The sequence below is a fragment of the Emys orbicularis genome, chromosome 2, assembly GCF_028017835.1.
Source record: "Emys orbicularis isolate rEmyOrb1 chromosome 2, rEmyOrb1.hap1, whole genome shotgun sequence".
In the NCBI taxonomy this organism is placed as follows: Eukaryota; Metazoa; Chordata; order Testudines; family Emydidae; genus Emys; species Emys orbicularis.
Window position 1 is genome coordinate 286,387,237 of NC_088684.1, and position 25,660 is coordinate 286,412,896.

The window sequence follows — 25,660 nt, forward strand, 5'->3', positions numbered from 1 at the left end:
ATTTTTCTCCCCACGGGTAACTGAGAGCTAGATAAAAGCAGCAGGGTTTTATGCGAGTGCAAAGTAAGAAGAGAATTAGACTTGAAAACACTTACTACCGGAGTTCTGAACCTGCTCTGAATCATAACCCGCCTTAGCATTTTTTTTTTTATTTGGACCTGCCCCCTGCCTCTTATAATAGCGAAAAGGACATGGTCACCTAGTGTTGCAAATACATTTCTTCAGGGGACACCAAGCAAACCACTCAAATCAAAATGCAAGTGAAATGGTAGGCTAAAAAACCCCTGACTTTTAAACGTGACTGGTGTTCTGACCCCATGCACCAGGCTGCAATGCCACTCACTCCGCTTTGGACCAGCTGCCCCTCCGTTATGCCAGCAGAGAAGGGGCTCTGCCATTATGCCACCCTGCTCCAGTCAGGGGCCAAGGGGGGGGGGCAGGGTTGGGCTTCTTGCCCTCCCATTGTTGTGCCCCTGCTGAGTGCAGGTGAATAAAACTCAGACTTGGGAAAGCAAAAAGAACGAGGAGTACTTGTGGCACCTTAAAGACTAACACACACATTTATTTGGGCATAAGCTTTCGTGGGCTAAAACCCACTTCATCGGATGCATGCAGTGGAAAATACAGTAGGAAGATATATATACACACAGAGAACATGAAAAAATGGGTGTTGCCATACCAACTCTAACAAGACTAATCAATTAAGGTGGGCTATTATCAGCAGGAGAAAAAAAACTTTTGTAGTGATAATCAGGATGGCCCATGGGACGTACTGGGGAATGCTAAGAGGGAGCACATGGGGAAGGCAAACGGGAAAGAGGAGAATAGGAGCTGGCAGAGAACTATTCTGCTCCAGGAATTACTGTAAATAAAAAACCAAGCTGAATCCACTGCTGGCTTGCAGACCTCATTCCCAGTACAGCACTACGTGGTCTTTGATTCCTCAGGATCTTAGGGCTGTTCGCTGGCTCAGCTAAACGCGCGTGACCCTTGTGTGTCCTACATCTCGGTCGCCATCTTTTAGTTTCAAGTGTCCATTTTCACTGGCCCTAATGAAAAGGAATATGGTTAAATACAGCAGAAGGACCCTTTTCAATATTACAACAGCTTTTCCAGCTTTGCCACTGGCTTGCTGTGTAGCCTTGGGCAAATCATTTAACATTTAGAACATGAGGATAATGATACTTCTCCTCTCTGACCAGATTATGGCCAGGGCCAGCGCTTCCACTAGGCGACCCTAGGCAGTCGCCTAGGGCGGCAGGATTTGGGGGGCGGCATTTTGCTGTCCTCGACGGCAATTCGGCGCACTGCGGCGGCGGGTCCTTCACTCGCTCCGGGACCCGCCGCCGAAGCGCCCCGAAGACGCGGAGCGGAAAGACCCCTGCCCCTGAATGCTCTGAGGAGGAGCGCTGCCTCCTAGGGCGGCAAAAACCCTGGTGCCGCTCCTGATTATGGCGCCAACTCAGGGACGCCAGCTCCTGAGGGTGCTACAAAAAGAAACAGGTGGGATTCTCTCTGATTAATGGACTGGGGAGCTGGCAGGGAGTGGCTGTATAAAGAGGAGGGACATGACTGTGTGGCAGAGAGCTTTCTCCTGGGGAGGGGGGGAGGAGCTAATGGAAGCTGCTGAACATTTCTGCCAGTCATCGTATAACCGGATATAGTTTCACGGACAAAAATGAAGCACCAAACACAGCGGCGTTTAATCTCAACTCTTCGGGGAAATTGACCAGAATGCCTGGAATAATATGGATACTGGACAGCAGAATAAAAGCCACTTTTATTCCAGAATAATCAGTACAGGTCTGTCTCATCTTACGCGGGGGTTCCGTTCTGCGGTTAGCGCATAAAGCGAAAACCGCGTATAGCCAAAACCCCATTGAGTTCAATGGCGGGCAAAATCACCCACACTACAGGTATAGTATTAAAACTGTTGTTTTTCTCTTTTTTGTTTTTGTTTTTGCTGACCACGTAAAGTTAAAATCGCGCATGTTAAATGCGCGTAAGATGCGACAGACCTGTATGCTATTCCGGAACAGAGTCTCTACCCAAGGAGCCTTTCTGAAATAGCTATTCCGGTCAATTTCCACATGTAGACAAGCCCATAGCCCGGCTCCTATTCCACTCGTCCCAAGCACTCTGCAGGAACAAATCCCACTTGCCCCGTGGCTGATGAGTGAGCCTGCCTTACCTTGAACCACTGAGAGCACATATACTTTTTCCGCTCCTCCCAGCCCCTTCTCCTTTCCCTGAACAAAATTACAGCTCCCCCTCCACCTTCTCAACCCCTCTTACCAGCATCAGAAGACAGTGCTCTGCTCAGTAACAGGAAGCCTCATGCTCACATCCCACTTGACCAGGCTGCTGCCCCTGCTTCCTGACACAGGAGTTGCTTTAGTCTCCATGGCAGTTGCTGATGCATATTGCATCCCCCTCTAGTTCCAGGACCAATCGTGCAGTTAAAGGAAGGAATGAGTAATGGAATGCTTAACGGTGTTATACTGTTCGGCCACAGCATAACACACACGGCGCTGTGTGTGAAATACCTTATTTAAAGCTGGCAGAGTATTAAAGGATCTTATAATAAACACCTCTGCTGTGTACAAGCAAGCTCTGTGATCGTCTATATCTGGTACAGAAGAATGTGACATGGTGTCAGGAGTAAACTAAAACAGAAACAGGAAGGAAAACAGCAACAAAGGTTGCAGGACCTCATCAGCATGCCACTCTTCAATGCCTCAGAGGACCTCAGCTTTGACAAACCTTCAGAATGGACAGACTGGAAACAAGTATCAGAGGGGTAGCCGTGTTAGTCTGAATCTGTAAAAAGCAACAGAGGGTCCTGTGGCACCTTTAAGACTAACAGAAGTATTGGGAGCATAAGCTTTCATGGGTAAGAACCTCACTTCTTCAGATGCAAGTAATGGAAATTTCCAGAGGCAGGTATAAATCAGTATGGAGATAACGAGGTTAGTTCAATCAGGGAGGGTGAGGTGCTCTGCTAGCAGTTGAGGTGTGAACACCAAGGGAGGAGAAACTGCTTCTGTAGTTGGATAGCCATTCACAGTCTTTGACTGGAAACAATATTTTGTGTTGTTACCGAGGTCAGCAAAGAAACTGGAGATATACAGGTATCTTCTTTAATTTATGCAATGGGGAAGTACACAGCATATCTTTAAATCCTTTGACTTTACTGAAGACAGTCACAAAGATGACTAAGAAAGGATTCTGGCTATGTTTGATGTATACTTTATACCTCAAAGAAATCTAGTTTATGAAAGAGCACATTTCCACCAGAGAATTCAAGATCCAGGAGAAAATGTTGGTTTAAAAACATAAATAAATAAATAAACCACATGCACAAAAAACAGGAGCTCTCTGCATACATTGGCTGAAAACTGTGATTTGGGGACTGCAAAACATCAGACAGAGGCTGGTTACTGGGTTAACAGATAAAACCTTTCACAGCAGGTACAAGTGAAGAGAAATTTAACCCTTGCCACACCTATTCAAATAGCAAAGCAGTCTGAGCTGGTGAGACAGCAAAACCCAAGAGCAACATGCCCAACTTGAAAAACAAGAAACTAGCTTAGAAGCTGTTAACAGATGCAGCATGAGCGCTAAAAGCTATTACCGTAAGACCCCTGAGGCAAGGAGAGAGAACTCCCAGGCCGAGGCATAAATTCCAGACCCATTCCTTGCTCTTCTGAGTTACAGATCAACACCAAGCTACTGCGTATAGTCCAGCACATTTCCTGATGGGAAGACAACTCAGAACCGCTGTTCTAAGTTTGGAAAAGAATCTCTCTCTAAAATAGCCAGACGTGAAGAGAGTAGCCAAACTGGATACAAAGACAGAAAGAGTCTAGAGACATTTTTACAACAGATATCACTCTGTTAGAGAACCGCCAGGTATCAGGGACCAGAACCTGCTAACTGTCCTGCTAGGCAATGAAGGAGCCCAGCTGAACTGCCTTCGAACTCAGTGGCCACAGCCCTGATTGGTTCTTGGTTGAGCAGTCCTGCTTATAAGCTTGACTCCACAGCAGATCTGCATGTGCTCAGTGCATAGCATGCCCACAGCAGCGCTTGCCCTTGTTCCAGTCCTTGCTTCAGCCTGCTTCCAGTCTCTGCTTCTTCTTGTTCCAGCCCTTGTTCCAGTTCTGCTCCAGCTTCTGCTCCCCTCTGGCTTTGACCCCCAGCTCTGCCTCTGGCTTACAACTCTGGTTGGCCCTCTGACTCTGGCATTCAGCTTCCATTTATCCAGTAATGATCCCTAGATTCATCTCTTGCTTACAACTCCTGTTTACCCCCCTGCCCCTGGCTCTGGCATTTTGATTCTGTCCATCCAGTACTGACCATAGGCTTGTTTCCTGGACTCTTCCCACCCTGGACCCAGCTCCAACAGGTAGGCCGCCGAACTCTCATTTTCACCACTAGGCACGATGGCCCAATCGGCAACAGTTTAAGCAGCCCAGAGCAAAGGCTAGGGACCCATCTCACTGTCATGGACCAACACTTTCCTAACAGATCTGGTAGGGGCCATACAAAGCTTGCAGTCACAGGTGTCCACCTTACAAGCCCAGGCGGCTTCACCGGCAAGCCCAGCTCTTGCCCCCCAGGAGCCAAAGATCCTGCTCCCAGACAAATTTAGTGGCGATCATGGTCAATTCTGAGGTTTCCCAAACCAATGCTGGCTCCTCTTCTTGCTTCAGCCCTAATTGGTTCCCACAGATAAGGGCTCATCACTAGTCTGCTCACTGGGGAGGCCATAGCCTAGGCCTCCCTACCCATGGAACAGTCCAGCCCCATCCTGGGCCAGTTGGAGCAGTTCATTTAGGCCACGTTGCCTATCTTCAGTGACTCCCCCACCACACCCAAACCACTGAAGCCATGCTGCAAACACTACAGCAAGAGTGTCACTCAGCTGACCAATACGCAGTCGAATTCCGTTGCCTCTCCATGGACACTGTGTGGAATGACTCCGTGCCGTGTCATCAGTTTTGGATTAAATGATGATATAATGGACAAACCAGCACAGGTCAAGCCCCCCTCCCATCTCGATGACCTGATCGACCTATGTATCATAATTGATGACCGCCTTGCTGAGAGACACCATGAACATGGCACAGCCCCTTGAGCCCAGAGAACGCCCCGGCCTCCCATCCCTCAGCTGCACACCCCATGCATGCCACGACCCAGCAAACCACTTTATTTGCAAATTATGGGTTCCATTCTCAGTATCACTCCGAAATCCCCCTTGACTTGCCAATGCCCATCACTGCTGACCTCACCGCACACATCCACCAAGTACATCAAGAATTCAGGCACTGATTAAAAGAGACTAGGCCAGCGTACAAGTGCCACACCAACCAACACCATCAACTGACCTCTAATCTCAAGGTAGGGGATAAGATTTGGCAAAACCTGAGATCCATTTGCGAAACTGGACCATAAATACTTGGGGCCATTTTCAATTATTGAACAACTTAACTAGGTAACCTTTTGATTTCAGCTGCCAGAACCCCTTGAGATCTACCCATGTTCCACATCTCCCTCCTGAAACTTTTCATCAAGAATCCCTTCCCACAATGCACTACTCCTTCCCCTCCACTGATAGCCATACAGGGCCAAGAGGAATACATGGTCCAGCAGATTCTGGACTCCTGCCAAGTCCAGGGATGACTCTAATATCTGACTGGAAGGCCCAGAGGAGTTTTCATGTTTTATTATTATTTATTTTTATATTAACCTGTGGAACACATCCAGGCCCTGGACTTCCTGTGCACCTTCCACTGGGCCTACCCCATGAAATCTGGCCCAGGGTCTCCTGGGAGGCAACCCTGAAGGGAGGAGGGTGCTGTCAGAGACCAGACCAGCTAGGAACAATTGCTGGCCTGCTCCCTGACTAACTGTGCTACTAGGCAACCAACGAGCCCAGCTACATTGCCTTAGAACTCAGGGGCAATAGCCCCTGATTGGCTGTTGGTTGAGCAGTGCTGCTTATAAGCCTGGCCCCCACAGCAGCTCAGCTGCTGCTCAACACATACCATGCCCAGAGCTGTGCTTGCCCTTGTTCCAGTCCTTGCTTCAGCCGGCTTCCAGTTCCTGCTGGTTTCAGTCCTGCTCCAGCTCTGTTCCAGCCCCTGCTTCCCTCTGGCTCCAGACATCTGGCTTTAACCCCCAGATCTGCCTCTGGCTCACAACTCTGGTTGATCCTGTGGTTCTGGCATTTGGCTTCTGTCCAGGAATGGCAGAAGGTCCCTAAAAGTGGGGGAGCCACTGGCGTCCAAACCGTGGTCCCGGCCCCCCTACACTGCCCCTTCCCCTCGAGGCCCCGCTCCCGCACCGCCTCTTCCCCCCAAGACCCCGCCCCCTGCTTACTCCTCTCTGCCCCTTCCCCCCCTTCGCTCGCCCTTACAGGAGGTAAAAAGTGGGAGGGCCATGGCCCCCTAATCCCCCCTGTTCCAGTGCCCCTGCTTCTGTCACTCTGGTGCCAATTTCTGGTTCCGCCTCTGGCTTATGACTCTCGTTTACTTCCCCTCCTCTCCCAGCTCTGGCATTTGGCTTCTGCCCCTTGACTTGTTTCCTGTATTCCACCCACTCTGGATCCAGTTCCAACCAGTAGGCTGAACTCTTGCTTTCAGCACTAGGCGTGACTGCCCACATCCTGGTCAGCAGTACGGTGTCTAGAACCTAGTGATTGAGTTCATGTCAAATTGGACATCTCCAATTTGGCGTAAAGAAAAAGAATTCAGTGCCCAGATCATATGTGATTGAGACTGACAGTGGAGAGTTCAACAGAAACTGTCAACGACTACAAATTATTCTTCAGGAAGATCAATCAACACAGCAAAAACTCTACAGATTGTGGATGCAGAACAAGGCGACAATGACTCAAATTCCAGACCAACCACAGCCAGTCATTGCAACTAATGGACAATCAGATGACCAAGTTGTTACGCACTTGGATCATGTAATTAGAAAACCAGTACAATTCAGAGACACTGAACTTCAAAGACAGTGTGAAAGTGTATACAGTAAAAGCTGTTATCTGGCACTTTATCAACCGGAAAGCTCTATTAACCAGCATTTCTGATATCTCCCAATACAAATCTTCAGTCTAGTAACTGGGACTAGTATACTGCCCAGGAGGTTATGCAATTGCACATTCTGAACTCTATTTTTAGGCAAAAGACAAGTAAGCAAGCTGATATCAGGGATTTATTCAAAAAAGCAGCTTCCAGGGTGTGTCATAGGGTCGTTACCGATTCAGCCCAATCTACTACACCTTCTACATCTACAATGATAATTGATGTCGATAATGATGACCCTGAGGCACTGCAAGATTCTGAAGTGCCTTCTGAATCATCAAAGATTAAATTATGTTCAATATAGTTGTAGTGTTAAGTGTACGTTTAGTGATCTGGGTGTACGCCATGCGCTGCCCATAGTGATATGTAGTGTCATAAGATAACCTGTATACACCTAAGTGCTTCAAGAAACCAACCACTCTGCAGTGCAGTACTACTACTGGATTGGCGCGTACCTGTCTACTATTTTATACTTTATTCATTTTATTGTATTCTAATTCTCTGAAAATTGGTATTCCATTAGTAAGTATAACTCTTAGTCAACCGGAATTTTTGACTAACCAGCACCCCTGCCCCATACCTCCAACATGTCGGATAACAAAGCTTTTACTATATTTTGTAAATGATAGAAATGTAGAACTAAAAGGGGGAGATGTAATGGAATGCTGTTCAGCCACTAGGTGGCACTGTGTGCAAAATACCTTATTCAAAGTTAACCTTAGCCATACCTGGCAGAGCATTAATAAATCTTATGATGAACACATCTGGTATGTATGAGGAAGCTCTGTGACCAGTCCATATCTGGTACAGAAGAACATGACAGAATCGGGGTAGATTCCTGACAGGGTAGATCAAGACTTGCTTCAAGCAAAAGTCCCAGTCAGATTCTGGCACTGGGGCCCCAGGAGTTCCTCCAAAACCTAGGAAGTTAAGCAGCTGGGGACTTGTATTTCCCTAGTGGCTAGTCCTCACATTTTCCACACACCTGACTCCCTCTCTCACCCCCACAGTCAGATTGCTTAGTCTCTTCCTTTCAGAATTAGATCCTGTCAAGCCATCGTCTTGATGAGTACTGACAGTGCAGGTGGGAGGTGGGTGAGTTGTGCATTTCATTCACTGATGGATCTGAAAGAGCTGGCAGCTCAGTTGGGGACAGCTCCTTGTTTCACCTCAATGCTCAAACACTTTGTGCATTGCAGAGTTTTTCATGAGCTACAAGTCAGGCCTCAACGCTGCCTTGAAGAGCATCGAAGAGGGAAGCAACAGACCCCACCAGTGCCATTTAGCCATGGGTGAAAAGATGAGGGACATCTAAACATCTGCAGACATGTTCTGAGGACTCACCACTGGCTCTCCTTAGCTTCCTCCGTGTGATCCTGAAGCTCTTTGCCACGCGTCTCTGGAAGCAAGAAGCAGAGGATTCCTGCAATCACTGGAGTGCTTCCAAATATCGCCATGGGAATAGCGGGATGGTACTTGTCCAAGAGACTAATCAGAGGGGAGATGATGCCACCCACTCTGGATGACATTGAACACAACCCCACACCAGTCTGCCTGGTAAGAGAGCGAAACATGGAAGGTGTAAACAGCATGCATTAGAAGAAAGTCTGTGCTTATGGGGATGTCTCCAGGGGTTTAGATCCTTGTTCTAGTCGACAGCTTGGGAAAATCCCAGTCCAAGCCTTGATCAGCACCCCACCAGCACCTTCCATAATTGTAGGTAGTGCTAGAGGAGAACTTAGGATCTTTAGCCTTTATAATTTTGGGGGAAATCTCCCATCTTTGCATTATCATTAGAAAAAGCTATAGCATAGATGGGGCTCCAATGTTTGGAGAAAGCTGCTTAAAAGCAACCATAGGTCCTCATTCAGTGAATTCTTGATCACTAAGTGTAATTGATTATTGACCTTTCAGCTAAAAATGAGTGGCTTTAGGAATAGGGCATATTAGTAGCCAAAGAAAGGCATTTGCCAAAAAAAAGTAATTGATGAAACATAAACCACCCGTGGGTAGAGGGGAGAAAAAAGCACCATGTGGATTCTGATTTTAAGGAAAATAGCCAGCTCAGTCTCCATGCTACTAGGCCATGTTGTCTCTCAGGCAGTAAAGGATGCATGTGGTCACCAGGGCTGCCCAGAGGATTCAGGGGGCCTGGGGCAAAGCAATTTTGGGGGCCCCTTCCATAAAAAAAAAGTTGCAATACTATCGAATACTATATTCTTGTGGGGGCTCCTGTGGGGCCCGGGGCCTGGGGCAAATTGCCCCACTTGCTCCCCCCTCTGGGCGGCCCTGGTGGTCACCCAGTCTGGTATCTTGTCTCAATCCAAAACCATTACTCCAGAGCCTTAACAAGGACCACATCAAAACCTGGCCATTGACCCCTGTCTGTTCTAGAGTTGGGAAACAGGCAGGAATTGTTGTACGGACCTGTAAGCACGGACAGAGCTTCTGATCACAACGATTTATTGAAGAAAATATTATTTCAGCAGGCCTTTATCCAAATCCTCTGTTACCATATTAAAAGCTTGTATTAAACCCAGTTCCTGGGCTAAAGCAGCATGAAAAGTAAGGACACCTCACCTGATGATGGTGGGGAACAGCTCTGCAGAATACACGTAGGAGATAGAAAAAGAGGCCGCGATGGCAAACTTCCCTATCACTGCCAGCGTCGTGACCACCACCGGCAAATCTAGTGGCAAAAGGAGATGCTTTTATACAAAGCTTATATGGGGAGTTTGCTCAGTTTGTGCAGCTCCACATACATCTGCCAGGAAGAAAAGCTATTATACATGTACAGAATATGGTGAGAGCTCCACTAAGGAGCCCACCTCCAATGGGCATCACCATAACCAGGGACAAAGGACGGTTCTGCTCTGAAAAGTGACTCTGTACACATGGCATCTCCACGTTTATTGTACCTCCCTGATCAAATGCACTCAGGGTACCAAGTGCAAAGACCTTTGCCCTAACTGCCAGCCCTACAAACTCACCCTGGATTCTGAAAGGTAAACTGAGTTTTTTTCCTTCTGATCACCATAAGCATTAATCAAAGGTGCCACAGACTAGATTACGCCCTCAGTTACACTTGTGTAGCCCCATTGCCTTAAGATTATATGTACTCATTTACCCCACTGTCTTCACATTGCTCCCTCGATGGCACCTGTGGAGCTCCACTACCTTCAGATTAGGCCCTTGGTGAAATCTGCAAAGTGAAGGGAAGAATTTGACCCTGCAATCGAATGTTTGTAATTCCACGGATGATTTAGGAGTCAGATTAGAATCCAGCTCCCACAGCCAAACTGGATCTGCAGAGTTAACAGCTATGAAATTTTAGTTTGGGAATGGAAGTCAGTAAATACAACTTGAAATGCATACAGAGAGGCGATCCATGGGTTAAGAAGGAATCAGTTGTACACAGTCCCTTGTCAGACCAGAGCCACATTTTACAGAATCCCCAAGGTTTCATAGAATCATAGGACTGGAAGGGACCTCGAGAGGTCATCTAGTCCTGTCCCCTGCACTCATGGCAGGACTAAGTATTAGGACTAAGTATTTCCAGTGCAACGTCAGCCAACTGCCAATTAAAGGCAAACCTTTATTAGATGATCAGTTGCAGCAGTTCCCTTAGACAGTTACTTAAGATAATTTACGCTGTAGACTTTCTAGAAGCCAGATAGAGAGGTGCAGTGACTCACACTGGTGCAATCAATCAAGTTCCGCCCGCAGCTGACTTCAACAGAGTTACTCTAGGATTGAATTTATGATGATACTTGATACTTCAGAAGGGGATTTTCAAAAGGTACATATGAGAAACCTGTCATATGAGAATTAGACGCTCCCACTTCCAATTGACTTTCAGAAGGAGTGGTGCGCAAAACTGCCATTGTACCTTTGAAAAGCTTTCCTTGAATGTCCTTTATTTGAAAAACCCTGACAGGTAACTAGCCCAGGGGAATTCAGATTTTCTAATCTACCCAGGCAACTGTTTGTCACTACTGAAATCGCTGGCTATGCAATGAACCCGAAGCATTGCTTAAGGATGAAGCAGGAACACAATGTTGTTCAATGGAGCTTGCTTGCAAGAAAGGGGGAATTTTAAAGAGCCGGAGAGAGAAAAAAGTAACACTGAGAAAATTCAGCTGATCATTGGCCAGTCAGGTGCCATCTCCGGAAAAGGTGGCTCAGGCATTGAAAGCAAGTGTTAGGAGCCAATAGAGAGGGCCCCAGTCAGCTGAGCTAGGAAGGAAAGAAAATGGAGTACAAAGGACTGTGTCTGGGACTCGACTGCTCCAGGTACCGGGTAGGTTGGCTGCACTCCAGGGACTTGCTGTGTACCTTTGGGGATGCGGGTGATGATGAGACACATGGCTCCGCCCAGCAGCAGAAAGAAGCCCTGGCATTTCTTCCTCCCAAACCACTGCAGCAGGAAGATGCAGCCGAAGCGAGCTGGTATTTCAACAGCCCCGAACACAAGCTGCGTCAGGTAAATGTCCAAGCCAAAACTCCCCACGTTAAGGCTCAGGCCATAGTACACCAGGCTGTTCACAAACCTGAAAGCAAAGCAGAGTAGAGTAGAGTGTATGCATCTCCAGGAGTGTGGTTAGCCTAGAGGATCCTAGTTTCCATAGGGATGAGAAATACCCACTAGCCACATCTGCACTGGCACTTTTAATTTGTCATTGCTACAACTGTATAGGTTTGGGCTGTGATCTTGGGAGATCTCACAAGGTGAGTAGGGTCAGATGAAAGCTCATTAAGTGACTACAAAATTTCCATGCACCAAATCTGCACACACAAAAATCCCTTAGTTTTTTAAATAGCTGTTTGTGATGGGGTATACAAACCCCACACTGGGCAACAAGGGGTTAAAGGATTATTTTGGGCCCTGTCAGCCCCACCCCGCCACACCTGCAGCAAATGCTCCATCTGCTGGAGCAAAAGACAGGGAAACAGCTCATTTGGGCCACAGAGCGAGAAGAGAGCAGACCTGTAGCCCACAGCTCCAGTAGTGCAGAGCAGAGGGAAGCCTAAAGTCTCTGACACAGCTGCCCAAAGGGGCCCTCCCTGAGGAAAGGGAGGACCCACCACAGAAACAATCAAAGGGAAGTACCCCTCTTGCCCTGCCTGTGGATCCTGGACATTGGTAATCTCCTCCCCACAACCGCCCGGCCAGTCATGGAGTGCAGCCTTAACCACTAGGCCACGCTTCCCTACAATACCCCAAGTGAGGACCATTACACTGTTATAAAAATGGAGTAATGTTTGGACAACTTACCAGACATAAGCCATAACTAAAGTCACTTTCCTCAGGCGCTTCTTCAGGAAAAGATCCAGAATATTTCCAGACTTAACCTTCTTCTCAGGCGTCAGCTTCAAAATTCACAAGGCAAAAGGGTCAAGACATGAATCCAATTCATACTGAAGACTTTCACCAACGTCAGGGAAGTGAATGGGACCCCAAAAGTCTTCTGGTTATGAAAGGTAGAGCACTGCAGTACACAACATGCTGGATTTACATGACCAAAGTCTGTTTTTCCAACTGCAATGTTTTGGTCACGAAGAACATTTTCTGACAAGTGAGTTTTGGGAAAATGTGGTAGAAATGTTGGGTTTGGTGTTTGGCTTTGGTTTTTGTTTGTTGTTTTGCAATGCGATAAAGAGAAGAAGCACTGAAACATCCAACAAATTCCATGGCATTTGAGCAAACATCTCAAGAGTCATTGTATGGCTTGAGAGCCTATGTACAACGTGTTTGGACACCATAGATGGACCACAGAATAGGGAGAGCCTGAGAATGGGCTAAAATGTTGTCCTTTTCCCTGATCTGCTTTCTACAATATACAGCCTTGAGTAGAGCCAGCTGGAAGCTGGAATGACTGTTCCATGGTAAGTTCCAAAATTTCAACAACAACAAAAAATAGTTTGAAATGGAATGAAAACTGCAATTTCAGAATCTCCTGTGGATCAGAAATCCCAAAACAACAGTTTCATTTTGACCTTTTCTAAATGTTTCCCAGGCTCTCCAAGCTGCCCAGCGCCTAGGAGCCAGGTCTCCCAAGGTTTTGGGGCTGCCAAAGAGCTGGGAGCCTAGAAGCCCTCACTCATCATCAGCCAGTCTGATGTGCTGCCCCAGAGCCGGAGACCCTGGAAGCCCCCATTCTATGGCATTGTGCTTGGCAGGCTGCCAAGGAACCAGGCAGGCAAGCTGGCAGGAAACCAAGCTGGCGTTGAAACCTGCCTGGCAGGCAGGGTCCCATCAGAAACCTGCCTGGTTTCTGTCAGAATTCTGTTGAAAATAGACCATTCCTGTGGAATGTTTTGGTTTCTACAAATCAGAATTTTCTGATGGAAAAAAAACATGTGTGTCAGAAAATTGCCAACAAGGTTCACTATGGAGACATGACTGCAACTCCATATGGGAACTTTGACTATGGTCCACAGATTTCCAGAGCAGAAGGGGAATATTATGATCTTCTACTCTGACCTCCTGTAGGACACAGGCCATAGAGTTTTAGCCAGTAATTCTAGCATGAAGTCCAGGAGTCATGATCAAACTTGAGTGTCTTTTAGAAAGACACCCATATTGATTTAAAGACTTCAAATTATGGAAGAATCCACCACATCCCTTGGTATGATTCCAGTTCTTTGAGCTTCAAGCAATACCTCAATAACCACCTGTTTCATGAAGCATTTGAGCTCTAATGGCCACTTTGTGTAAGTTCTGTCTCATCTTGCGCATTGTCTTTCTTGCTCCTTTACTTTTGTTAGGCCGTAAGCCCTTTGTGTCAGGCACTGATTTTGTGTCCAGCTGCAACAGTGATCCACGTAAGATTTATGTGCTATATCTGCATAATTCAATTTATTCTTATTAATCATCTGCTGGAGTTGCAACAAACCCATGGGCACAAATAGGCACTGCAGGCCCCAGCTGAACTGTGCACTTCCTGATTCAAGGGCAGAATCCAGGATTTCAGAAACATAGCCCTCAATCATATGAGCTAAAGGTGAATTCTTTCCATTAGCCGTCACTTGTGACTGAGGATTTCATCCTTTGTCAGCCAACCACTAGAGGGCAACAGTCCTGTGCACTTGACCAAGCTTAACGCTGTATCCAGCAAATGACAAAGTCACACGGCTGCACACTAGTGGGACCATGTCAGCTCATACCCAAAATAAAATCAGGTGATATAAATACAATGACAGTTTTGAATCTGGGAGAAGTTAAAAATCCTTCTTACGTTTAGGATTAAAATGTAAAAGTGTTATGGGGGGTTTACGGAAAAGTTCATCGTTTGCGTACATCTCCATACTGTGCCCTGGCATAGAATGCCCTCCCTGGATTGGTCTGCAAAGGCCACTCCCTCTCCTCATTAAGACCCAGCCTCTGCCATGGCATCTATATGGAATCATCCAGTTATTAATGGCTTGAAGGCCAGGTGGGGATAGCTAACATTAACTTTATTTACAATAATCGAAACAAAGTGCAAATGTAGGTATAAAGCTCCCACCCCCATTTGGCCAACACAAGGACTTGAACTTGGGACCTCCAGAACTAAAAGCACGAGCCACTACAGCTTGAACTAAAGATCCAGCCTTTTTACCTACTCATGAGACAGGTTCATATTCTCTGTGGATTGGTCACAGCTTGCTGACACTAACCAATGGGCTATGTATGTATGTATATAAAAGTTGTACATTTGTATCCCTATTCCCCTCCTTTAGCATGTGATTTGTTTTATTAGATAGTAAGCTCTTGGGGGAGGGACCATGTGTTTGGACAGCACCTAGCAGAACAGGGCCTGATCTTAATCAGGGCTTCTTGGTGCTACGGAAACAGTAACATGAAAGAAAATACAACATATAAGTTACATTCTCCGAGGGGCTACGATCAATAAAGGAATAAAAATTGACATAGTTCTACCTCCAGCAAAATGACATGAATCAGTCATTGCCATTTTATTTACTGTTCCTTTCTGTTGTTTCAACAGAAGGTCCTGGGTCCTTTGATATCACACATGCATGGTTTGGCTGGTGACCATGGTGTTCAACATGGCCAGCCATGATTTTTTTGCCAAGTGCAATGGAAGGGGAATTCTGCATCACTGTGCAATGCAGAATTTGCACAGAACTAATGTTCTGCTCAGAATTTCATTCCCCCCCCCACACACTATTGGTGCTGCAGAGCTGTTGGCTGCCCAAGGGACTGCTGGACCCAACAGAGTCTGGCTCTCCAGCTCGCAAATACAGGGCACTGGGAGGGGGAAGGGCAGGGGAGGGGAGAGGGGAAGGAGGAACTGGAGGTTTCTGGGAAGCTGCAGTTCCCAGCATGTCCTGAAGGAAGGAGGCGGCATGCAGGAAACGCTGTACTCTCTGGATCCCTGCGGGGGGATTGTGGGTGTCTGGGGGGAGGGCGTCCTGCGGCTTGGCTCTGGAGTGTAGTGGGTGTGGGTGTCTGGGCTGTGGTGGGGCATGGCTGGGCTCTGGGAGGTAAAGGGTGCAGTTGTCTGAGACCAGAAGGGCCAAGTTTTCCCCCAAGATGTGGCGCGCGTGACACACCCAGACTGATGCACCCAACAAAAGCATAACAGACAAACAGGAACTGGGTTGTTGTAGGGGTTCCTTTAACTTTCTGTTCCTGGGGGGATCTTTTTTGTTGTCTGTATTGTTACAGACATATTTGCTGACAGGAATTTTGAAGTAAATTACCAAAATAATTGAAAGTGATGTGATTATATTCTGTTATTTTGACAAATAAAATAAGCAGAATTTTGCAGAATTTTAAAGTACTGTGCACAGAATTTTTAATTTTTTGGCCAAAATTCCACCCAGAAGAAATGATTTGCAGGACTTTTAAGGGACAATGCAGTCACTCCCTTATGGAGCATATGCAAACGGCACATCATATGAACGCAACCTCTGAAGTTCTCTTCCCCACTTTTGGTAAACAGGAGAAAATATTAGGGGCTTCTCTGAGCACAAGAAAATAAGATGAATTCACAAGTGAGGATTGTTTGCTCATATGAGATTCGAGAATATTCAGATAATTCTGTTTCTAGGGGGAGATTTAAAAAAATTCTTAAGGAATTTAGACACAGCAGTCCCACTGACTTGAGACATGTGCACCTAAATCCATTAGGTGCTTTTGAAAATCTCCTCCCTCCCCCCCGTATTTTGGGTTGTTTGCTAGAAGACAGAAAGAGAAATTCCTCCAAGAGTTGCTTATCAAGAAAACTTTTTTTATGGTCTATATAACACTGAAACAATAAGGCCTGAAACTGGATGTTCAGTACTGGAACACAGTAAAGGGTTATTTATAGGCAGCACAAGAGTCATTAAAAACATTTTAAAGCATTTTATCCACTTATATAAACATTTATCTCTGTTTTACCCCCCCAAAAAAATAGGTCTCTGAATCCTGCATACAATATATTTTGCAAACACCCCCCATCTCAGGATTTATTACCTGATCAAGCAGTTCTGGAGAGATGGTCCGTCTATTCACAGATGCTGCCTTTTGAAGTAGTTTTTTGGCTTCCTTTACCTTCTCTTTTGTCATGAGCCACCGAGCAGATTCTGGAAGGACCCTACAAAGCATGTGAATTCCAAAGAGTTCTTTGCTATCAAAACCCCAGTTACCCACTTAACTTCATCCACTTGATGCATCTTCCATAGTAGTAAAATATATTTGATGATGTGTGTTTACTACGGGAGATGTAATTCTTCTGAGGCGCTATGGCTTGGGTGTGAGTAAATGGGTTGTTTTGTTTCAATAGAAATAATGTTACTGTAGTGCCAAGATTTTCAAATCTTGGTGCCTAAAGTTAGGCACCTACATAAAAGTGGCCTGACAGCCAAAAATGCTGGGGGCCCAGCAGATCCCATTAACTATGTATAAACCTTTACAAGATATGGGCTATATTGGGAAGGACCAACCCTGCAATGTGTAGATGAATCCACTCTGTAAAGCCCGTGTATAACCTGGATCACAAATAACACTGCAATGCTTGAGAAAAGCTCTCTGGCAAATGCACGCTTACCATATGTAAAAGAAAAGACAAAATACAGGGGCAGATCCAGCAATCTGCAGCAACCTCCAGTTGTGAACGCCATAAGCTAAGCCAGCCAAAACCATCTGTCCAATGGAAAAGCAGCAGTGGGTAACAATTACTGCATGTGACCGGTAGGGGACTCCAACCCATTCAGTACCTGGAGACATTAACACAGATTGAACTGCTGAGAACCCTAACGATTCAACACCATTTAAAGGATTTTTTTTTCAATTCCAAACTAGATCAGCTTTCACTTGGGGAATGTTATCTAGTAGCTAGAGCAAAGGCTCTGGAGTCAGTATTCTGGGATTTGGCCACTGGGTGACCTTAGATAAGTCACATACACCCAGGCTTTCAAAACTGACTAGTGACTTTAAGGGCTTCCATTTCCGAATGTTCAGTCAGAGTCATCTTAAAGGGGTCTGATTTTCAGAAGCTGTGTGCTCAGCATTTTTTGAAACTTGGGCCTCTTTAAGTTGACTCTTGTTGGGCACTCAAGATTCACTGGTAACTTTGAAAATTTCTACCATAATCTCTGGGCCTCAGTTTACACATCTGTAAAACGGGTATAAATAATAATAATAATAATAATAATAATTCCCTACCTCTCAGTACTGCTGAGACGTAGGGAATCTGTTTAACAGATGCAGTTGTAAAATTTTAGACAGGTAAGGGGGGTGTCGGAGGGGATGGGGAGAGTGTGGGGGCCCCGGGCTGGGTGGGGAGGAGTCACACGGAGGGTCACTTGGAGAGGTCACGTGCCCCCCCCTTGTGTCTCTCCCATGAGTGCAGTACCAGCAAGAAATGATTTCTACTTGCACCACTGGAGATATTAATGACAAACTGAGCACAAATAAACCAACATTTCACATTCTCCAACTAAAAGCTCCTATGCTTTCTGCCTACCTCCCACCAAATATGTAAATACCCAGGCCAGATTCTCCTCTTTCCTTCACTGGTGTCACTCTCCTGACTTTAATGTGATTACTCCTGATTTACCCCAGTGTGAGAGGAAGATCAGGCCCACCGTATTTCAGGCAACATTCATTTGGTAGTAAATTTTTTAAAACATGTAGCATGTAATTGCACTGAGCGTTCGTCCATGGGGTCTTTTCATTGCTGTTTGTGAGATCACTTATACCGTGTAGCTAAAACATCTCTAGCAGTGAGGGAGTCTTACCTAAAGCCAGGATGCCTATAAAGATTCCAGATACAGCAGCACCCACAAGACATCTCAAGACGATGTAGACATAGAAATTTGGCGCAAAAGCTGCTCCAACACCAAACGCCCCCATTATAAGCATGGAAAGCAAAATGATGGGACGCCGCCCAATCCTAAGGGAGGAAATGTTTTCGTAAATCTCTGAGACTACTGTCAGCTTTCACTCCTAATACAGCAGCTGAGGCACCTGGATACTGTAGTGATAGTCATCAATGTAAGAACTTGGCTGGATACACTAGTTGGTTGATATAGTGTATCCAGTATTCAGAAATAATGTTAAAGTGGGATTGCTGCAACATCCGAGTTCTGGCCAAGATTATCAGAAGTGACAAATGCAGGGACGGTGCAACCACTAGGTGAACTAGGCGGCCGCCTAGGGCGCCTAGTGGTTGAGGGCGCCTAAAAGCCTGCTCAGGTGAGGAGATGGAGTGGAGGTGAGCTGGGGCGGGGGGGGTGGCGTGGGGAGGGCCGCCTGCAGTAACGGGGGGGGACGCACAGGGGAACCGCTCCCCGCTCCAGATCACCTCCACTCTGCCTCCTCCACTGAGCACACAGCCCCCGCTCTAATTCTCCTCCAATCGGCGCTGCAAGCCTGGGAGGGGAGGAGAATTAGAGCAGCGCTGGCGTGCTCAGCGGAGGAGGCGGAGCGGAGGTGAGCTGGGGCGGGCTCCCCGGGCGGGGTTAGCTGCAGAGGGGGGGCTCCTCTGGTGGGGGAGCGGGGGGGCGTGGTTAGCTGCCGTGGGGTGGGCGGGTTTAGCTTGGTGGGGAGGTGGCGCAGGATGGAAGTTTCGCCCTAGGCGAAACTTCCTTGCACCGGCCCTGGACAAGTGACTTTGAGTGCCCAGGGTGGGACACCTTTAAAAGGCCCCTTTAAGGTGTGTCAAGCTGGTCACCCAAAACTTGAGGCACTGGAGGCAGTGGGGCCTGGGGGACAGAGCATTGGACTGGCAATCAGGAGCCCTACGTTCTATTCCTGACTCTGTGACAGGCAGGATGACCTTGGGCAAGTCACTTCACCAGTCTGTGCCTCAGTTTCTCCATCTATAAAATGGAGAGAATGATGCATAGTTTATATTTACAACACCATCCCCTCCATCTGACACACGTTCAGTTCGCCCCACTTCTGAGTTACCCTCTGCATCCTCCTGTCTTAGAGAAGCTAAACTCTTTAGGGCAGGGGCTGAGTTTTATCTGTATGGCACAGTGCACCTTCAGCAGTAAATAATAATAAAACTAAGATAACAAAGGGCCAGAGCAGTGAGCACTTGGCCTGCTTTGGGGAGGACAGGAGCACAAGTAGAAGAATGGGGTTGAGGAAGAGTGGGCAGAAGGGAATTGTGAGGAGACAAGTGAGACTGACATGGCTAGGGCTGGGGTAGGAAGAAATTCAGACAATGTCCTCCCGCAGCAGTGGCAAAGCAAGGTCCCACAGAGCCCTGGTGCAAGAATAGGTTAGGGGCTCCATTTCCATTTCTGAAATCCACCCCAGTCCAGCTTCCCGCACTCCTGCAGATCTCTCCACAGCCCCAATCCAGCTCTCCCGTCCCCCACCTCCTGCCTAGCTTCCCCACACCCCAATCCAGCTCTCCCATCCCCCACCTCCTGCCCAGCTCCCCCACAGCCCCAATCCAGCCCTCCCATCCCCCACCTTCTGCCCAGCTCCCCCACAGCCCCAATCCAGCCCTCCCATCCCCCACCTCCTGCCCAGCTCCCCCACAGCCCCAATCCAGCCCTCCCATCCCCCACCTCCTGCCCAGCTCCCCACAGCCCCAATCCAACCCTCCCGTCCCCCACCTCCTGCCTACCTCCCCCATGGCCCCAGTCCAGCCCTTCCATCACCCACCTCCTGCCTAGCTCCCCCTCACCCCAATCCATCCATCCCATCCCCCACCTCCTGCCAGGCTCCCCCATGGCCCCAGTCCAGCCCTCCCATCCCCCAGAGCCCCAATCCTGCCCTCCCATCCCTCACCTCCTGCCTAGCTCCCCCATGGCCCCAATCCAACCCTCCCGTCCCCCACCTCCTGCCAGGCTCTCCCATGGCCCCAGTCCAGCCCTCCCATCCCCCACCTAGCTCCCCCACACCCCCGATCCAGCCTTCCCATCCCCCACCACCTGCCTAGCTCCCCCACAGTCCTAATCCAGCCCTCCCATCCCCCACCTCCTGCCCAGCTCCCCCACAGCCCCAATCCAGCCCTCCCATCCCCCACCTCCTGCCCAGCTCCCTCACTACCCCAATTCAGCCCTCCCATCCCCCACCTCCTGCCTAGACCCCCCACACACACACACACAGCCCCAATCCATCCCTCCCATCCCGCACTTCCTGCCTAGCTCCCCCACGGCCCCAATCCAACCCTCCCATCCACCCAATCTTGCCTAGTTCCTCCACGGCCCCAATCCATCCCTCCCTGTGACACTCTGTACCTCGGGGGGACACCCTACACCGCCATGTTCATCTTTATAAAATGATTGTGTGGTATCCAGTGCAAAGTTTGTCATGTCGGGTGTCTTCGAAAGGCTCAGAATGCACTGAGCATGGTTGTTATAGTGATGTTATAGTAATTGTTACAGTCATGTTATAGTGAGGTTATAGGTTATAATTTCATGTGTATAGTTATGAGGCTGAATATGTATCCTTGGGGCTTAAAGCAAGCCCAGGCAAAAAACTCTCCAGGAAGAGAGAGGCAGTTCATACCTCGTCATGGCATGGGACAAACCCAGCCCAGCCTCACAGGAACAATGGACACTGGCCTAGGCAGCAACAAAAGAATCTGTTAGACCCTCGAGGGAGTCACCCCCTTCCTTTGGGGAGTTTGGGACTGCGATGAGGTAATGCTCACCTGACTCTGAAGGGGCAGGGCGGGGGGGGGGAGAGGGGAGCATTGGGCAAAGTCAAGAGGAAAGAAAGGACATGATAAAAGGGAGAGACATTTTGCCGTGCTCTCTCTCTTCCACCTACATCTTCAGACACCACCACCACCGAGCAACTGAAATGCTGATCAAAGGGGAGAGCCTGACTGAAAAGCCAAACTGTGGTGAGAAGCATCTAAGTTTTTAAGTATCAGAGGGGTAGCCGTGTTAGTCTGAATCTGTAAAAAGCAACAGAGGGTCCTGTGGCACCTTTAAGACTAACAGACGTCTGATGAAGTGGGCATTCACCCACGAAAGCTTATGCTCCAATACTTCTGTTAGTCTTAAAGGTGCCACAGGACCCTCTGTTGCTAAGTTTTTAAGGACATTGAAAGTGTTAAGATCAGCTCAGAATGCGTTTTGCTTTTATTTTATTTGACCAAATCTGACTTGTTATGCTTTGACTTATAATCACTTAAATCTACCTTTATAGTTAATAAATCTGTTTGTTTATTCTACCTGAAGCAGTGCATTTGGTTTGCAGTGTGTCAGAGACGCCCCTTGGGATAACAAGCCTGGCACATATCAATTTCCACAGCCTCCCAAGCTCTGATCCAGAACCCCTGAGTTCCGCTCCAACCCCCTTCCCCAATCCAGCCCTCCACCCAGTTCTGCTTCAACCCTCCTGTCCCACTCCCCCCACACCCCACCGCCCCACACACAGTGGCTGATGCTTATACCTTGCACTCCATCTCTAGGGAAGCCACATCTAGCCTCCAGGGCACATCAGTGTCAGGGCCTAGGGAGCAGGGCTCCAGTGTTATAACCTCACCAGCCTTTACCCCGAGGCGCTATGCAATACGCCCCCAAGCCAGGTTATGCTGCTGACTTTGCACAGGTAACTGCACGTGGATTTTCTCTCTCTTTACCTGTCACTTAAGGAACCAAAGACCACAGCTCCAAGGAGAAGTCCCAGCATGTAAATGGATTGGGAGATGTCATTTAGCTCTTTTCGGTCACATACCAGGTCAAACTGAAAGAAGGAAACAAAGTAGGTTTCATTTTAAAGGGGCTTTATTTTGATGGCTGGATTCATGACGTGCTAGCAGCACAAACATTCCCAGAGAGAACTGGAGATTAAGGTACACGGCCTATAATGCCAAAACCACCATTCACCTATTACAGCTCCACCCCTGTCAGCATCTAGGGTTGCCTGAGAGGCTCTGATGTGTTCGTAAGTAATACAACTCCAAATAGAACAGACGTACATGACCATTCAGTCCCTCTCCCACTCACTGCAGGATTACCCCAAGCAATGGGGCTTTGTGGAGAAACTATCCCATCACAAGGGATCTCATTGTCACAAAGCTTTTCCCAATATTCAACCTTCCATAAATTCATCCCGATACCCCTCATTACACTGCTACAATAAGTGCCACAATAAATAGTTCCTCTCCCTTCTTGGTGTTAGACCCCTTCAGGGAGGCATAAAACACTCTCTCTCTCTTTTTCATTTCCCTTTTTGACTCTCCGCCGACACCTTCAGCCCCCAGATCCAATTCAGTTGCTCTTTCCTGAGCGTCCTGCATTTGTTAACACGATAACAAGCAGAGCTGGTCAAAAACCCAAAAGCAACCTCAACATGTATTTTGGAAAAACAATGTTCTTTTTTGAAGATTTCAAAAAGTACCCATGGTTTGTTTATCCAAAATTCTGTTCAAAATTGTTAAGCTTCTCTCTTTCTTCCTTTTCCCCCTTTTTCTGCTTTGTCACGGAGAAAAGCAAAGTTCATCATTTTAGTTAGAAAAGGAAAAGCCAGAGCGTACAATATTCTAATTATTGCTCAATGGACTTTCCATTAGAAAAATGTTATATAGCTGCCATCAATAGTTTGTGCATATAGGAAAATATGTAAAGACGACAAACACGGACTTACAGGTATAGATTTTACAAGGCTCTGGCTAGTCTCTCTTGTTTTGGTAAAGCCCAATTCTTCAGTTACATAGTTTGACGGATCTCCTACACATCCTTGCACAAAGAAAAGCAACAACAGAGCCCATGACTGTTTCTGAAAAATCCTAGAAGTCACAGTTTGTGTCACGGAAATCGTGGGCATGATTAACATACAGCTTCATTCCTGCAATGGGCATTTGTGCAAGGACAACAGAGACAAGCTGAAAACCACCACTGGCTCCATCTATCTATGTATGATACTTACACAGCCCCATCTCCATGCTATCTGAGCACCTCGCAAGCTTTAATAGATGTAGCCTCACGCCACACCCCTGTGAGATGTGCTTTTGTTCCATTACATGCAGATGGGGAACTGAGGCATAGAGTACGTCTACACTGAAAATTAAGGTCTAGCTGTAGCCAGGGTAGCCATGCCCATGAGAGCTTTAATCTAGCTAACATCAGTAACAAAAGCAGTGAAGATGTGGTGGCATGGACCCACAGCAACCCGGGTACATATCCAGGTTCCCCCATGGTCTTGTACTGGAGCTCCTAGCCCAGGCCACCACTTCTTCACTACTACTGCTACACGCACTAGTTAGACTAAAGCTAGTGCAGACATGCTTACCTATGCTACAATTACACTTTCATTTGCAGTGTAGATGCATCCTAAGTGCCTTGCACTGGGTCAAACCAGATGTTTGCAGTAGAGGAGGAACTGTAGCTAGATCCCCCAGGGGCTAGAAGTGCTCTAACCACTGAACAGTGCTTCCTCTCTCCTTTCTGCCTGGCTGCTCGCAAACTGCAAACACTAATGGCTGGTCTACACCTAATAGCTGCATTTGTTTAACAAAAAAATGGCATTTAAATGACCAGACTAAGCTAAATCAATATAATTCAACTGTAAACCAATCTATGTGCATCCACACAGTTGGGCTGGTTTAAATTGATTTAAAATCCAGCATATCCATTATGTGGAGACAATCCCCAGTGTGCGTGTACACTTTCAAATCAGCATGATCCTTAGCAATAAATATAGACTCAAAATGCAGTTACAAACCTGAGTCACCAACGTTGGGTTTTGTTCTGAAGAATAGACCCACCCCTCCTGGCACTTCTTAGTGACATTAAGGCCGTATTCTATGACGGAGTCAATATCCCAGTTCACAGGAGTGTACATAAGGCATTCTTCATACGATCCCTGTGTGTTCCTAGGGATAGTTAGGTTCAGCTGCTGTTCCTCAGTCAGGTTTGGGCTAATGGCATAGATCCAGCTTGTCTTACAGTGATGAGGCACATCCAGAACCATGAACAGTTGGCCAAACATGGGAAAAGCCGTTAGAAAGTTTGCAAGGCTGAGCATCAGCACCAGCCATTTTTGAAATGGCCCCAAATCTCCTATAGCATTGATAATATCTCCAAAGTCTGTCATTGTTTGCTTGTCTAATGCTGGAGTGTAGCATGGTAGCTTTTTTTACATGGGCTGAAGTTAATGTTTAAACCCAATGTGACTCAAAAAAATAATCAGCTAAGACAACATGAAATGTTGTTGCATGCTCCATGCTCATGTCAGCCTAATGAATTATGTTTTTAATCTTCAAGCATGTACTTCGTAACCCACTAATTACTTTCCACACTTCACGTGCAATAGTAAAGGGTCTGTTAGCATTGCCACAGCAAATAAAACCAAGACACACAAAAGTTGAACTTGTCATGACTTTAACTGGCTTCTGAAGGCAGAAGCCTCAGCAAAATGGATGCAACCAGAAAGCATTGGTTGGGATTTTCAAAGCAAAGCATGGAGTTTAGCCACACATGTGGGGGAGTTAGACCCAAAAAAACCTGGATCCAAACACTGATCTAATTCTAAAGGTTTAAGAAGAGAAAGGAAGGAAAGTCTAGACATTAGGCACTAGCCTAGGACATGTGAATCCTGGGTGCAAGTCCCTGCTCCACCACAGAATTCCTGTGTCTCAGGGCAAGGCTACAGTACCGCGCTACATTGGCACAGCTGTACCAATGCAGCTGTGCCTCTGTAGTGTGTCTGGAGAAAATACGCTATGCCGACGGGAGAGGCGGAAGCAATGTTGGTGGAAGAGTGTCTCCCACGACATAGCACGGTGTGGACCCTGCTGTAAGTCGATGTAATTTACAGCCCTCGGGGGGGGGGGGGGTGAGGGGTGTCGTTTTCATACCCCTGAGCGACGTAAGTTACATTGACTTAAGCGGTAGTGTAGACCAGCCCTTAGAGATATGAGTGGAATAAACAGTTGGACAGACAGAATGTGTGTTGAAGGCTGTTCTCTTTAAATATACAAGTGATGCTGGAGTGTGACTATATTGAGCATCCACAGGATCGGATATAGACCTAGTGTGGTTTTCTGAAGGACACATTTCCAGCAGGTCTATTGATGCAAGCCCTAGCACACTCCTCCTCCTTTTCTGTGTTACTCTGGACAGCAGAGCTGGGTCACGACTGACAAACAGAATTGTGG

General features: G+C 47.2%; 1 protein-coding gene across 1 annotated transcript; it reads right to left on the reverse strand.

Annotated features, from left to right (window-relative positions):
- Positions 1-973: 973 nt before the first annotated feature.
- Positions 974-24,597, reverse strand: LOC135874693 (solute carrier family 22 member 13-like). Its single transcript, XM_065399604.1, has 10 exons — positions 24,226-24,597; positions 22,142-22,245; positions 18,324-18,478; positions 17,132-17,300; positions 16,558-16,678; positions 12,370-12,464; positions 11,430-11,644; positions 9,675-9,783; positions 8,439-8,648; positions 974-1,049 (listed from the first exon to the last, which is right to left on the reverse strand). Exons 1-10 carry the CDS (start codon positions 24,595-24,597, stop codon positions 974-976), a joined length of 1,626 nt encoding a protein of 541 aa, XP_065255676.1.
- Between the last annotated feature and the right edge of the window lie 1,063 nt (positions 24,598-25,660).